The sequence below is a fragment of the Aotus nancymaae genome, unplaced genomic scaffold, assembly GCF_030222135.1.
Source record: "Aotus nancymaae isolate 86718 unplaced genomic scaffold, 86718_ANA_hifiasm-v0.15.2.pri h1tg000041l, whole genome shotgun sequence".
Classification (NCBI taxonomy): Eukaryota; Metazoa; Chordata; class Mammalia; order Primates; family Aotidae; genus Aotus; species Aotus nancymaae.
The window spans coordinates 18,873,774-18,890,405 of NW_026988455.1; the positions used below are offsets into that span (position 1 = coordinate 18,873,774).

The 16,632-nt window shown below is 44.7% G+C and overlaps 1 protein-coding gene and 1 pseudogene across 1 annotated transcript; one reads left to right on the plus strand and one right to left on the minus strand.

Annotated features, from left to right (window-relative positions):
• Positions 1-1,300: 1,300 nt before the first annotated feature.
• On the plus strand, positions 1,301-2,552 carry LOC105723725 (transcriptional coactivator YAP1-like; annotated as a pseudogene).
• Positions 2,553-5,081: 2,529 nt separating this feature from the next.
• On the minus strand, positions 5,082-6,082 carry LOC105723755 (17S U2 SnRNP complex component HTATSF1-like). The gene has a single exon (XM_064361271.1). It carries the CDS (start codon positions 5,960-5,962, stop codon positions 5,222-5,224), a length of 741 nt encoding a protein of 246 aa, XP_064217341.1. The 5' UTR covers positions 5,963-6,082; the 3' UTR covers positions 5,082-5,221.
• Between the last annotated feature and the right edge of the window lie 10,550 nt (positions 6,083-16,632).

The window sequence follows — 16,632 nt, forward strand, 5'->3', positions numbered from 1 at the left end:
ATTTTTTTTTTAGAGACAGGGTTTCACTGTGTTGGCCAGGCTGGTCTTGAACTCCTAACCTCGGTTGATCCACCCACCTTGGCCTTCCAAAGTGCTGGGATTACAGGCATAAGCCACCATGCCTGGCCCTTATTGTGAAGTTTTAAAGCTTATGGCAAAGATTGACATTTTTCTGAATGAGAAAAATCTGCCCTTAAAGCACTATTAATAAACTGTGAATGCCATAGGTCTGATAATCTTTCTGAATTCAGCTTGAAGTTACAAGGCAGAACAGCACTCATATGTGAAATTTGTATGTGGTGGTGAAGTCATTTCAACACTAATGTTTGAGTCGCGAGTAACGTCAACCTGCTGTGTACACTCTTGCGTTGTCAAAAATTATAAGATCTGGGAGTGGTGGCACTTGCCTTTGGTCCCAGCTACTTGGGAGGCTGCGGTGGGAGGGTCACTTGAGCAAAAGAGTTTGAGTACAGCCTGTGTAACACAGCAAGACGCTGTTGCTTAAAAATCACACACTGAGGAGAAAGGGGGAGGAGGGGAAAGGCAACCAGCCGTCCGGCCTCTGTCAAGGGAGTTGGAGGGAAAAAGTTCTCAGGCGCCGCAGGTCCGAGTCCCTCGCAGCTCCTCCCGAGGCGCAGCCGCCAGACCAGTGGAGCCGGGGAGCAGGGCGGTGGCAGAGGCGCCGGGGTGAGGGATGCGAGGCCGCCGCGCATCCCCCCGGTCCTGAAAGCGAGGAGAGCGCCGCTCCCGCCGCCCAGCCCTCAGCCCTCGCCGTTTCTCCACCTCGGCCTGTGGAGCCGGGGGCGTCTGGGCGGAGCCCTCTCACGCCTGTAATCCTAGCACTTTCGGAGGCCGAGGTGGGTGGATCACCTGAGGTCAGGAGTTCAAGACCAGCCTGGCCATCATGGTGAAACCCCATCTTTAAAAAAAAAAAAAAAGAAGCCGTGGATCCCGGGCAGCAACCGCCACCTCAAGCGGCCCCCCAGGGCCAAGGACAGCCGCCGCGCAGCCTCCTCAAGGGCAGGGCCCGCCATCCGTACCCAGGCAGCCGGCACCCGCGGCGACCCAGGCGGCGTCACAGGCACCCCCCACCAGGCATCAGATCGTGCACGTCCGCGGGGACTCAGAGACCGACCTGGAGGCGCTCTTCAACGCCGTCATGAACCCCCAGACCGCCAACGTGCCCCAGACCATGCCCATGAGGCTCTGGAAGCTGCCCTACTCCTTCTTCAAGCCGCCCAAGCCCAAATCCCACTCCCGACAGCCCAGTACTGATGCAGGCATTGCAGGAGCCCTGACTCCACAGCCTGTTCGAGCTCATTCTTCTCCAGCTTCTCTGCAGTTGGGAGCTGTTTCTCCTGGGACACTGACCCCCACTGGAGTAGTGTCTGGCCCAGCAGCTACACCCACAGCGCAGCATCTTCGACAGTCTTCTTTTGAGATACGTGATGATGTACCTCTGCCAGCAAGTTGGGAGATGGCAAAGACATCTTCTGGTCAAAGATACTTCTTAAATCACATCCAGACAACAACATGGCAGGACCCCAGGAAGGCCATGCTGTCTCAGATGAACGTTACAGCCCCCACCAGTCCACCTGTGCAGCAGAATATGATGAATTCGGCCTCAGGTCCTCTTCCTGATGGATGGGAACAAGCCATGACTCAGGATAGAGAAATTTACTATATAAACCATAAGAACAAGACCACCTCTTGGCTAGACCCAAGGCTTTACCCTCGTTTTGCCATGAACCAGAGAATCGGTCAGAGTGCTCCAGCGAAACAGCCACCACCCCTGGCTCCCCAGAGCCCACAGGGAGGTGTCATGGGTGGCAGCAGCTCCAACCAACAGCAACAGATGCGACTGCAGCAACTGCAGATGGAGAAGAAGAGGCTGAGGCTGAAACAGCAAGAACTGCTTCGGCAGGCAATGCGGAATATCAATCCCAGCACAGCAAATTCTCCAAAACGTCAGGAGTTAGCACTGTGTAGCCAGTTACCAACACTGGAGCAGGACGGTGGGACTCAAACAGTGTCTTCTCCCGGGATGTCTCAGGAATTGAGAACAATGACGACCAATAGCTCAGATCCTTTCCTGAACAGTGGCACCTATCACTCTTGAGATGAGAGTACCAAGAGTGGACTAAGCATGAGCAGCTACAGTGTCCCTCGCACCCCAGATGACTTCCTGAACAGCGTTGATAAGATGGATACAGGTGATACTATCAACCAAAGCACCCTGCCCTCACAGCAGAACTGTTTCCCAGACTACCCTGAAGCCATCCCTGGGACAAATGTGGACCATGGAACACTGGAAGGAGATGGAATGGACATAGAAGGACAGGAGTTGATGCCAAGTCTGCAGGAAGCTTTGAGTTCTGACATCCTTAATGACATGGAGTCTGTTTTGGCTGCCACCAAGCTAGATAAAGAAAGCTTTCTTACATGGTTATAGAGCCCTCAGGTAGACTGAATTCTAAATCTGTGAAGGATCTAAGGAGACATATGCACCTGAAATTTCCGTAAGCCAGTTGCAGTTCTCTGGCTAATACAGAAAAAGATGAACAAACGTCCAGCAAGATACTTTAATCCTCTGTTTTGCTCTTCCTTGTCCATTGCTGCTGTTCATGTATTGCTGACCTTTTTCACAGTTGGCTCTAAAGAATCAAAAAAAGAAAAACTTTTTGTTTCTTTTGCTATTATAACTACTGTTCATTTTGGGGGCTCGGGGAAGTGAGCCTGTTTGGATAATGGATGCCATTCCTTTTGCCCAGTTAGGTGTTCACCAGTCGTTTTAACGAAATACTCAGAAGTCAGATGCTTCATGTCACAGCATTTAGTTTGTTCAACAGTTGTTTCTTCAGCTGCCTTTGGCCAGTGGAAAAACACGACTTACTGATCTGACAAGCCAAAAAATGTTACATCTGATATTAAGCACTAATGCTGATTTGAAGAGATAGCTGAAACCAAGGCTGAAGACTTTTACCATCAGTATTTTCTTTTCCTCCTGGTGCTATCATTAGTCATATAGTGACCTTGATTTTTATTTTCGGAGCTTATAAGGCATGAGACGATTTCCACAGAAATATATTAATTATTGCCACATACTCTAGATTTTGGTGGATAATTTTGTGGGTGTGCATTTTGTTTCGTTTTGTTGGTTTTTTTGGGGAGGGTGGTTGGTGGTTTTGTTGGAACCTAGGCAAATGACCATATTAGTGAATCTGTTCATAGTTGTAGTTTGGGATGGTTATTGTAGTTGTTTTGTTAAAAATCTCCATTTCCTGTTTTTTTTACCACTTTATTTAAATCTTGATTGTCTGCTCTTTCTTTTATGTACATGCACACACACAAACATAACATTTATAATAGTGTGGTGGCAGAATGTATCCTTTTTTTAGGTTTCCCTACTTTCCAGTTAATTTTAAAATCGTAGCGCTTGTATGCATTTAGAATACATGACTAGTAGTTTATACTTCACTGGTAGTTTAAATCTGGTTGCAGGCACAGTTGTTTGAAGTAGTTTAGTGTTCTAGAAAGAGCTATTACTATAGATAGTGCCTAGGGGAGTACTCCATGCCCTGTGGGCATACAATAGATATTATCTGATGAATTGGAAAGGGGCGAACCAGAAGTGGCTTTATTTTTTCCCTTGTTCTCCCTTGGACTAATAACAGTTAGTCTTGGTTGGAAATCACTGAGCAGGTTTATCATGTGCATGACAGAAATAAGCTTTATAGTGGTTTACCATTATTTAGCTTTGGAAGTTTACCTCTGCTTTAGTTTTGGAAGTAAATTCTAGTTTGTAGTTCTCATTTGCAATGAACACATTGAAGGCTAGATGAAAATATTGCCTTCAAGATTGTTCTTATAAGACTTGCTCCTACTTCTATATGCTGAAAATTGACCCTGGATAGAATACTATAAGGTCACGAGTTAGCTGGAAAAGTGATCAGATTAATAAATGTATATTGGTAGTTGAATTTAGCAAAGAAATAGAGATAATCATGATTATGCCTTTATTTTTACAGGAAGAGATGATGTAACTAGAGTATGTGTCTACAGGAGTAATGGTTTCCAAAGAGTATTTTTTAAAGGAACGAAATGAGCATGAATTAACTCTTCAATATAAGCTATGAAGTAATAGTTGGTTGTGAATTAAAGTGGCACGAGCTAGCACCTCTACGTTTAAGGGTCTTTTAATGTTTCTAGAATAAGCCCTTATTTTCAAGGGTTTATAACAGGTATTAAAGTCTCTTCTCCTGGCAAAAGCAGCTATGAAAAGCCTCAGCTTGGGAAGATAGATTATTTTTCCCTCAATTACAGAACCTAAGTATTTTGGCCCATCAGTTTGGAGGAGTGCAAACGTTGGAAGTCAGAAGTTTTATTTTAAAAATACTTTCAGTGCTAAAAAAAAATGCAATCACTGTGTTGTATATAATAGTTCATAGGTCGATCACTCATAATAATTGACTCTAAGGCTTTTATTAAGAAAACGGCAGAAAGATTAAATCTTGAATTAAGTCTAGGGGGAAATGGCCACTGTGTGGATGGAGTTTTAGAGTAATAATGAAATTCTACCTAGAATGCAAAATTGGGTATATGAATTATATAGCATGTTGTTGGGATTTTTTTTTAATGTGCGGAAGATCAAAGCTACATGGAAGGAGTGCCTATAATTTGCCAGTAACCACAAATTAAGATTATATCTTATATATCAGAAGAGTAGCTTTAGCTTAGTGGAAGGGTGGGAAGGTTTGGGGTGGGGGTTGTGAAGATTTAGGGAGACCTTGATAGAGAACTTTATAAACTTCTTTCTCTTTAATAAAGACTTGTCTTACATCTTGCTGTCATTAAAGGCAGCTGTTCCTAGAATTTCAATCACTTAAGTACACCCACAAAACAAGGATATGGAGATCTTCATTTCCCCTTGACTTTAATTTGCCCAGTTATACCTCAGTGTTGTAGCAGTACTGTGATACCTGGCGCAGTGCTGTGATCTTATGATGCCCTCTGTACTGACCTGAAGGAGACCTAGGAGTCCTTTCTCTCAGTTTGAATCATAGCCTTGATGTGGTCTCTTGTTTTATGTCCTTGTTCCTAATGTAAAAGTGCTTAACTGCTTCTAGGTTGTATTGGGTAGCGTTGGGATAAGATTTTTAACTGAGTATTCTTGAATTGCTGTAAAATCCATAGGATGAAACATATTCTTGATGATGACAACTCACTCATGGCGCATCCGGGATGGTCCAGCTCTCCTCTCAGGTCTCCAATGCAGCTGTTTTTGTTGCATAGACAGCTTCTTCTTATAGTCTTTGCACTTCTTCTTCTTCTTTGAGGCATCATATTCTCCCTTTAGTTGAAACTTTGCCACCTCAACATGTAATTTGTAGCCTCTAATTTCATCTTCATCCAAAAGTTTTAATGCAAGGTCCACAGATTCTCTCTTCAAGTAACAGCAAAGACCGTCTCCTTTAAGATTTCCTTGATTATCTTTGTAAAGTTTGACCTTAAATTCCTCTGTCTGAGGATCTCTCATAATAATGCCAAACTTGGACATAAGTTGTATAAATTCATCCACTGTAATATCTGGAGGCAAACCAGACACGTATACATTTGTATTTCTGTTTTCTTCAACATGAAACCATCCTGATTCAGCCTTTCTTTTTTCTCCCTTCTTTCTGGGATCAGTGGGTTCTGGAGCTTTTTCTTGTGGAGGTTCCTCTGCAGTCCTAGCATGGACATCTTGAACATTTGCAGTAGAACTAGATGCGCCATCACTAGAGAAGCTGTAATTGGCCTGATACATAGCAATGAAATCTTCAGTGATCTTGGGGAACCAAGCCTTCTTGTCCAGGTCCCACTCGTAGGGGGTGTCCGTCGGCTGCTGCCCGAGAGAATCAGTTTCTCCACCGGCATTGGTCTGGGTGTCACCGTCCTCGCAGTCTCCGTACAATTCTTGCATTCGCAACTGCTCATCAAACTCATCGTTCCCATCCAAAAAACCAATTTTATCATTTTTAAATTTATCAGCTTCTTACATTTGTGTTCTTTTCAGTCAGGGCTTCTTAGATCTACATATGGCTGATGGAGCACATTGATTTGGAGTTGCAGATCTTCCAAAGCACTATTTGTTGTAATAACTATTTTCTAAATATAGTGCCTTTAAAGGAAAAATGAACACAGGGAAGTGACTTTGCTAAAAATAACATTGCTGTTTTAAGTATTCCTATTAAATAGATGCCTTCTATCTGGAACATGGCAGAAAGACTGAAAAATAACAGTAATAAATTGTGTAATTCAGAATTCACACCAATCAGTATTGAAACTCAAACATTGCAAAAGTGGGTGGCAATATTCAGTGCTTAACAATTTTATAGCGTTGGTACATCTGAGAAATGAGTGCTCAGGGGGATTTTATCCTTGCAAGCATGTTTTTATAAGAATTGTGGGTGTGCCTGTCATAACGATTGTTTTCTGTATCTTGAAAAAGTATTCTCCACATTTTAAATGTTTTATATTAGAGAATTCTTTAATGCACGCTTGTGAAATATATATATGTAGTACCAATGTTACCTTTGTATTTTTTGTTTTAGATGTAAGAGCATGCTCATATGTTAGGTGCTTACATAAATTGTTACATAATTTTTCTTATGTAATGCCTTTTTGTTTGTTTATGTGGTTCAAATATATTCTTTCCTTAAACTCTTAAAAGAAAAATCACACACTGAGGTCCGTGGCGGGGGGGGAACTAGGGGAGGGACAGCTGGGGGAGGGGAGTTGGGGAGGGATAACATGGGGAGAAATGTCAGATATAGGTGATGGGGAGGAAGGCAGCAAACCACATTGCCATGTGTGTACCTATGCAACAATCTTGCATGTTCTTCATATGTACCTCAAAACCTAAAATGTAATTAAGAAATATATATATATACACATTACAGCAAGAAGAGACATCTCCATTCCCACACTTTACAAGCTGAAACTACTATTCTAGCAGCGTTGTGGGAGAACTTTGATGCAAATATAAAGGAAATTTTCATACTTCAGAAGCATTACATTTTGAGGTGCTGCCACTTAATGTTTAATTGGAAGTGATTGATCGGCGGTGTAATACATGTTGAGGAGCTGATATGCAGAGGACAATCAGAGAAAATTCTCTCAATGCCTTCCTAGCGCAAAATAGCCTTAAACAGAATTATATGCTAAGAACCACTACTTGGTAGTATGTATTTGTATGGAGAAAGTTTTTTTCTTTTCTTTTCTTTTTTTTTGCCAGGGTCTCACTGTGAATGCCATAGGTTTGATAATCTTTCTGAACTCAGCTTGAAGTTACAAGGCAAAACAGCACTTAAATGTGAAATTTGTATATGGTGGTGAAGTCATTTCAACACTAATGTTTGAGTCACAAGTACAATCATGGCTCAATGCAGCCTGGACTTCCTAGGCTTAAGCAATCCTCCCACCTCAGCCTCCAGAGTATCTGAGACCATAGGCACCTACCATCATGCCTGGCTAATTTTCTAATTTTTTTGGTAAAGATGAGGTTTAATGAGGTCTCATTATGTTGCTCAGGCAATCTCATTACTGATTGTCATTAACAGGTGAACAGGTGAATATTTGAACTGATTTTTTTTTTTTTTGGTAACGGGACACATGCTAACTCTGAACCCCATTAAACAAAATATAGAATTCCATTCTCATTGGTAGACTTATACTACCTAAACTTGCACCTTTTAATTAAGCTTCAAATTCCATGAATAACAATTTTGTGTAAATTCTTTCTCCCTCTTTTATATAAAGTCCTATGTAATAGTCTTTTGCCTTTCTCCATGCAGTCTAAAATATTTACGACTCCTTACATAAAAAGTTTGTCAAGTGATACCCCAAAGAAAGGACCATGCTCTCAAGTTACGTTCAAGACCATATTAGATGCACTGCTACAAAAGATTAAACAAATCCCAACAGGGCCAGAACCATGTACTTGTAATTCAATTACTTGGTTTAGCAAAACTCAACATCCCATAATGGAAGTCAGCATTATCCCGGGTAGTGAGTTGAATTGTATCCCTACAAAGTTCATGCCTACCTACAACCTCTGAACGTGATCTTAGTGAAATAGGGTGTTTGTGCATGTAATTAGGGTAATGACTGAAATGAGAGCATCCTGGATTAGGGCGGATCCTAAATCCAATGGGAGTTTTCTTACAAGAAATAGACAAGGATTCATCAGGACACAGGGAAGACAGTGTGAAGACAGAGGCTGAGATTAGAGTGATGTACTTCCAAACCAAGAAATACCAGGACCACCAGGATCTGGGAGAAGAAAGGAAGGAATCTTTCTTACATCCTTCAGAGTGTGGCCTTGACTTTTGACTTCTGGTCTCCAGAACTGTAATAGAATAAATTTCTGTTTTTTTCAAGCCACAGAGTTTGTAGTAACATGTTGCAGCAGCCCTAGGAAATTAATACATCTAGAAATCTCTACAATATTTTATCTGTAATGTCTAGCATAAGTCAGATAACTGACATATTAAGCAGAATAATGTGACCCAAAATCAAGAGGGCAAAGCCTACCAATGGAAAAGGCCCAAGATGATCTAAATGTTGTAATGAGAAAACATGGGTTTTGAAGCAGCTGTTTTATTATGTTTAAAGATTTAGGCCTGGTTTGATGGCTCATGCCTGTAATCCCAGTACTTACGGAGGCCCAGGGGGGAGAATCACTCAAGCCCAGCAGTTTGAGACCATCTGGGCAATATAGAGAAACCCCATCTCTACAAAAAATAAAACCCGTTGGGCACGGTGTTGTGTGTCTGTAGACCCTAGCTACTCAGGAGGCTGAGGCATGAGGATCACATGGGCCTGGGAGGTCGAGGCTACAGTAAGCCATGATCATGCCACTGCACTCCAGCCTGGGTTGACAGAGTGAGACTTTGTGTCCAGAAAAAAAAAAAAGAAAGAAAGAAAGAAAGAAAATTGATGGTCAGGAAAGGTTTACTTTTTTTTTGAGACAGTCTCGCTGTGTCACCCAGGCTGGAGTGCACTGACACGATCTTGGCTCACTGCAACCTCCGCCTTCCAGGTTCAAGCAATTCTTATGCCTCACCCTCCCAAGTAGCTGGGATTACAGGCATGTGCCACTGTGCCTGGCTAGTATTTGTATTTTTAGTAGAGATGGGGTGTCACCATGTTGGCCAGGCTGGTCTCGAACTCCTGGCCTCAAGTGATACACCCGCCTCAGCCTCCCAAAGTGCTGAGATTACAGGATTGAGCCACCACACCCAGCCAGTCAAGGTTTACTTTTGAATGATACCAGTACGAGCCAAGGTACCAGAGCCAGGACAGAACAGTGTTTCCCAATGGCAGGGGCCTCCTCTGTACAGCCCCAGGGGATGGCTCTGTCTCTCCCTGTCACTTCCCACTGGCCCCAGGAAGGAGGTGAGTCCCAGAAGTCTCTGACTTGCAGTAAGCTCCAGGATCAGGAGGTGTCAACTCTCTCCCCTTAGGTCTACGGCCATGCCCATTATTGTGGCATCCCCTCCCTCATCCTGCAATTCTTACAACCACTAACCAGGTTTCCATCTCTGTAAGTTTGTGCTTTCTTGAATGATATATAAATAGTCATGTAATATGTAACCTTTCACACAACATAATTCCCTTGAGAGCCATGGAAGTTGTGTATGTAGTTTATTCTTTTTTATTGCTACATCATATTCCATAATATGGATGCACCACAGTGTGTTTATATTCACCCACTGAACCTGTCATCTAGGTTTTAAGCCCCACATGCTTTAGGTACTTGTCCTAATGCTCTCCCTCCCCTTTCCCCCTACCCCGGACAGGCCTCGGTGTGAGATGTTCCCCTCCCTGTGGCCATGTGTTCTCATTGTGCAACTCCCACTTACAAATGAGAACATGCAGTGTTTGGTTTTCTGTTCCTGTGTTAGTTTGCTGAGAATAATGGTTTCCAGCTTCACCCATGTCCCTGCAAAAGACATGAACTCATTTTTCTTTACAGCAGCATAGTATTTCATGGTGTATATGTGCTGTATTTTCTGGACCTCCAAGGCTGGGAAGGCAGATTGTCACTCAGTTTCCACCTTTTCTGCTGCCTTCTCTTCCCTCTGCCATCTTCTCCCTTTCCTTCTGTTCTTTGGAGAAAATAGGTCCGCAGCAGCCACTGAACTTTGTGTTGCTTTGTGTTCTACGCTTGGTCTCGCTTCCTTTCTTTCTCCTTTCACCTTGCCTGGCTGATTTTTCATATCATCTCCTTGAGAAGGCTTTTTGACGTCCTTAAAAATCTTCTCAAAAGTGAATTTCTGCTGATGGTTTAAATGGATGCCATTGTCAGCAGGGGTCAGTGATGACCCACCCATCTCCTACACTACTTCCCTTTGCTCTCTGGTTCCCACATTGGATTCTGTTTTCTCCCACTTCCTCAGTCTGTCGGGTAGTCCCGGTCTGCCCTGATCTCTACCATGTAAATGGAGAGAAGGCTAAGCCGTCCTTCCTGGCTTTCCGGTGAGCCAGCAGGTGGATCTTCAGACCTTACTGCCTCTGTGGGCATCCAGAAAACTTTTGGGGTGTGTTGCCGTGGAAACAATGGAGTATTTATTGTACTACCTTTCTTAGACTTTCTGATGCAACCTGCCCTCTTTCCCAGATTGCCGTGATGCTGTAGGGAGCTTTCCTAAATTAATCTTGTCAAAAAAGCCTTCGAATCCTTTTGGATTCAGACATCTTTTATGTGAGAAAAAAATAAAGCCACTATTATCTTTTGCTTTACTTATGCAGCTGAACAAAATTCTAATGAATCCATATAGGTTCATTCTGAGCAGATGATGCTCAGAGCAAGATGGAGCTCAGAGCAGATGGAGCTCAGAGCAAGGTAAAGCTCAGAGCAGATGGAGCTCAGAGCAGATGGAGCTCAGAGCAGATGGAGCTCTGAGCAGATGGAGCTCAGAGCAAGATGGAGCTCAGAGCAGATGGAGCTCAGAGCAGATGGAGCTCTGAGCAGATGGAGCTCAGCAGATGGAGCTCAGAGCAAGATGGAGCTCAGAGCAGATGGAGCTCTGAGCAGATGGAGCTCTGAGCAGATGGAGCTCAGCAGATGGAGCTCAGAGCAAGATGGAGCTCAGAGCAGATGGAGCTGAGAGCAGATGGAGCTCTGAGCAAGATAGAGCTCAGAGCAGATGGAGCTCAGAGCAGATAGAGCTCAGAGCAAGATGGAGCTCTGAGCAGACAGAGCTCTGAGCAAGATGGAGCTCTGAGCAAGATGGAGCTCTGAGCAGATGGAGCTCTGAGCAGATGGAGCTCAGAGCAGATGGAGCTCTGAGCAAGATGGAGCTCAGAGCAGATGGAGCTCTGAGCAAGATGGAGCTCAGAGCAGATGGAGCTCTGAGCAAGATGGAGCTCAGAGCAGATGGAGCTCAGAGCAGATGGAGCTCTGAGCAAGATACAGCTCAGAGCAGATGGAGCTCAGAGCAGATGGAGCTCTGAGCAGATGGAGCTCAGAGCAGAAGGAGCTCTGAGAAAAGTAAAGCTCAGAGCAGATGGAGCTCTGAGCAAGGTAAAGCTCAGAGCAGATGGAGCTCTGAGCAAGGTAAAGCTCAGAGCAGATGGAGCTCTGAGCAGATGGAGCTCTGAGCAAGGTAAAGCTCAGAGCAGATGGAGCTCAGAGCAGATGGAGCTCTGAGCAGATGGAGCTCAGAGCAGATGGAACTCTGAGCAAGATGGAGCTCTGAGCAGATGGAGCTCAGAGCAGATGGAGCTCTGAGCAAGGTAAAGCTCAGAGCAGATGGAGCTCTGAGCAGATGGAGCTCTGAGCAAGGTAAAGCTCAGAGCAGATGGAGCTCTGAGCAAGGTAAAGCTCAGAGCAGATGGAGCTCAGAGCAGATGGAGCTCAGAGGAAGGTAAAGCTGAGAGCAGATGGAGCTCTGAGCAGATGGAGCTCTGAGCAAGGTAAAGCTGAGAGTAGATGGAGCTCAGAGCAGATGAAGCTCAGAGCAGATGGAGCTCTGAGCAAGATAAAGCTCTAAGCTGATGGAGCTCTGAGCAGGTTAAACTCTGAGAAGATTAAGCTCAGACAAGAAGGAGCTCCAAGCAAGATGGAGCTTGGAGCTGATGTTCCTCTGTGTAAGATGGAGCTATGAGCTAGATGGAGCTTGGATTGAAAGGAGCTCAGAGCAGATGGTGCTCAGAGCAAGATGGAGCTCTGAGTGATTGGAGCACTGAGCAGATGGAGCTCTGAGCAAGATAGAGCTTGGAGCAGATAAAGCTCTGAGCAAGATGGAGCTCGGAGCAGATGGAGCTCTCAGCAAGATGGAGCTCGGAGCAGATGGAGCTCTCAGCAAAATGGAGCTTGGAGCAGATGGAGCTCAGAGCAGATGGAGCTCTCAGCAAGTTGGAGCTCAGAGCAGATGGAGCTCTCAGCAAGATGGAGCTCTGAACAGATGGAGATCTCAGCAAGATGGAGCTCAGAGCATATAGTACTTACAGCAAGATGGAGATTAGAGTGATTAGAGCTCAGAACAGATGGAGGTCACAGAAATTGCTTCCAAGCAGATGGTAATCAGAGCAATCTGGAGCTCCAAGTAGATGGTGCTCAGAGCAAGATGAACCTCAGAATGATCAGAACTCTGAGAAAAATTAAGCTCTGTGCAGATGGCGCTTAAAGCAAGATACAGATCAGAGTGATTCGAGCTCTGAGCAAGATGGCACTAGGAGGAGGTAGAGCTTTGAGCAAGAAGTACCTCCGAGTAAGATGGAGCTTGTTGAAGTTGTTTCCTGGTGTAAGGTGGAGCTCAGAGCAAGATGGAGCTTGGAGTGAGTGGAACTGTGAACATTGCTCTGAGCAGTTGGAACTCTGAGCAAGATGGATCTCTGAGCAAGAAGGAGCTCTAAGCAAGATGGAGCTTGGAATAGACATTGCTTGGTTTTAGATGGAGCTCACATTAGAGCTCCAAGGAAGATGGAGCTCAGAGCAGACAGAGCTCTGAACAAAAAGAAGCTCCAAGCAAAGTGGAACTTGGAGCAGATGTTGCTTGGTGTAAGGTGGAGCTCAGGGCAGATGGTGCTCAGAGCAAGACAGAGCTCGGAGAACATGCTGCTCACAGTAGTAAGGTGGAGCTCAGGGCAGATGGTGCTTAGAGCAAAATGGAGCTGGACGTGACTGGAAATCTCAGCGAGGTGGACCTAGGAGAAGATGGAGCTCTGAGCAGAGGGCGCTCAGAGCAAGATGGAGTTTGGAGTGATAGGAGCTCTGAGAAAGATGGAGCTTGAAGCAAATGCAACTCCAAGTAGATGAAACTCTGAGCAGATGGTGCTCAGAACAAAATGGAGCTCAGAGTGATGGGAGCTCTAAGCAAGATGAGCTCAGAGCAGATGGAGCTTCAAGCAGATGGTGCCCAGAGCAAGATGGAGATTGGAGTAATTGGAGTTTGAAACCAGATGGAGCTCAGATCAGATAGACCTCTGAGCAGCAAGGAGCTCCAAGCAAGATGAACCTCAGAGCAGATGTTGCTGGTGTAAGATGGACCTCAGATCAGATAGACCTCTGAGCAGCAAGGAACTCCAAGCAAGATGGAGCTTGGAGCCGATGTTGCTGGTGTAAGATGGACCTCAGAGCAGATGTTGCTGATGGGGTGGCATAGGGAGGTTTGACCCTGGCAAATCGGGCAGAGGCACCCTTTGCTCCCTGCAACACCGCCCGGGTCCTGGGGCCACAGTGAACATGAGCAGAGGGCGTGAGCAAGAGGCAGGGGACCTGGCCTGGGACCCCAGCCCAAAGCCAGGGAAGCTGCCTACTCCTGTGTGGGCACGGACACTGGGGACTCTGGCTCTCAGAGGTTCGGCCACCTGATCAGGTTTGTGCTCTGTGGGGGGTGGGGGGTTTGGAGTGTTGGGAGGACTAGCCTACTTGTAGGACTGGAGCTGCGGTAGATAGGTGCTCTCCTTCCCAGTTTCTCCTGGGAAGACGTTCAAGAACTGTTTCATTACAAGGGGAGTTTGGAAAACATAGCTCACCTTCTGCTTTGTATTAGCCAAGAACAAGGTGTGAAGTGGCTTCCTGATTATTGGGGATCCCTTTGTCCCTTCTTGAGATTAGATGTCTTCATCAGTGAGGTTTTGCCTGGATGACCTCAGCACAATTGGTACTACACCTGGGCCAACTGTTTGCTAGTTTCCTGGTTGTTGCCTTAAGCTTCTCACCCATGAGGTACCTTCCTATCCTTTTTATAACCTAAATTATCATCGCATGAACTGTTTCAACTCCTACTGCTCTGGACAGGCTGCTTTTTATTTGGTGGGTCCATCCAATCCCTGCACTTGCCCTGTTTTTCTCCAACCAGATACTTGGCCGCTTCCACAGTCCTTGGGTAAATGCTTGGGAGAATCATTTAAAGATTTTTATTCTACCGTGGTGGCCCTAGTTCCTCAGGGGGCAGTAAGATGGCTTTTTAGGATTGGTCTAATCAGATCCTCATTTCTTTACCCTTCCTAGGTTTTGAAACATGAATCCTTCACTCCTCCTGGCTGCCTTTTGCCTGGGAATTGCCTCAGCTGCTCCAACACATGATCACATTTTCGCTGCACAATAGAACAGAAGGCAAAGCACATGAGATTATATGGCATTGGTGGCACCTGAAACTGTCTAGGGGAACCCCAGAGCGATGGGCCTTGCCATTGGGATCATATGGCCAGAGAGTAGCTTCTAGAGGCCAGCTCTTACCAATAGCCTAATGGCAACAATTATGAGCATGATATGGGCGTACACCCCTGTTGTGTCTCAGCTTGGATAATAGCTTCCAGAGGTGTCAAGCCTTCCCTTGCCATGGTTTCTCTTCCAGCTCTGTCTGAAGATTCACTTGTTGAGCACAGGTTGGCTTTTAGATAGAAATACAGAGCATCCATTACATGTTTGCCTATAGAATGAAGAAAAATGGAGGACGGCAGTGTGGAAGAAGAACATGAAGATGACGGAGCAGCACAACCAGGAATACAGGCAAGGGAAACAGCTTCACAATGGCCATGAATGCCTTTGGAGACATGGTGAGTGTGCTGTGGGTGGCTGAACTCTGTGCTTTCCCTCCTCAGTTCTTTACCAAATTAATCTCTTGCTTTTTAACATTTTATTTACTTTTCCTTGAAGACCAATGAAGAATTCAGGCAGGTGATGAATGGTTTTCAGTATCAGAAGCACAGGAAGGGGAAAGTGTTCCAGGAACCTCTGCTTCTTGAGTTTCCCACATCTGTGGACTGGAGAGAAAGGCTACATGACTCCTGTGAAGAATCAGGTGAGACAGTGTCAGGTTGAGACCTCTCATCACCTTACCCCAGGAAAGCCAAGAAGTGATTGACATTTGTGCTGTGGTAGAAGGTCAACAACATGCAGTTCACATTTTTAAGGGGTATTCAGATATATGAGCTGTTGTTAAAAGTCTTGCTCTGTGTGTGTGTGTGCGCGCGTGTGTGTGTGCGCGCGCACGCGTGTGTGTGTGTGCGCGCCTGTGAGCTTTTTAATTCTTTTTTCAGGGTCAGTGTGGTTCTTGTTGGGCTTCTAGTACAACTGGTGCTCTGGAAGGGCAGATGTTCCAGAAAACTGGCAAATGTATCTCACTGAGTGAGCAGAATCTGGTAGACTGCTCTGGGCCTCAAGGCAATCGGGGTTGCAATGGTAGCTTAATGGATAATTCCTTCCAGTATGTTCAGCAGAACGGAGGCCTGGACTCTGAGGCATCCTATCCATATGAGAGCTCCTTTTCTTGCTGCCATTCCTGCTTTGTTTTACTGGGACACTTTCAGAGGTAACAGACGCTTTTCAGAATTCACATTTTAGATGGGGGAATCTATATCTGCAAACTGTCAGTATTGTCGTTATAAGTTATAGCCTTTGTACAGTTCTGTGATTACATGGTTAACACATAGCTGTTTTTGCTTCTATGTAACATGGAGAATATACAAACCATTCTACATATACAAAACACATTTCTCCATTGTGAAAAATGTCTTACGAAAAGTAAACCTAGGGGTCTCATTGAAGCGAACGGAGCTAATTTTCATTTTCAAATTAACTATTAATAGTAACATTTCACTTCCTTGGATGACACTGGCTTTGTGGACATCCCTTCATGGGAGGAGAACCTGACGAAGGCAGTGGCAACTGTGGGGCCCCTCTCTGTTGCTGTTGATGCAAGCCATGTCTCCCTCCAGTTCTATAGAAAAGGTAAGCATCTTTCTTCATAGACATTACTGCAGAAAAAGAGTAAGCCACCATGACATACCAGCATGATGGGCTCTATACACGCAGTATTCATACCCGATGCTTCCACTTGATATTACGCTGAGCATATCTCCATGAAAAGAAGTACTTCATAACTTTATAAATAGCTATATTATTTATAGTATAGTTTAATTTTACTTAAATATTATCTAATTGTTGTATTCATAAAATTCTTCCAAAGATTCTTACTTCTGTGATTAAATCTGAAAAGAGCCTCTTTATTCAAGGATTTTGGTGTTCTGTGCTTTTAAGACTGATATTCTAGAGTAGAATTACAAACATAGTGGTCTTTTATGCCTGTAGGAAAGTTTTTTATGAAAGATTATGCTAATTTCTATTTCTGCTAGTTG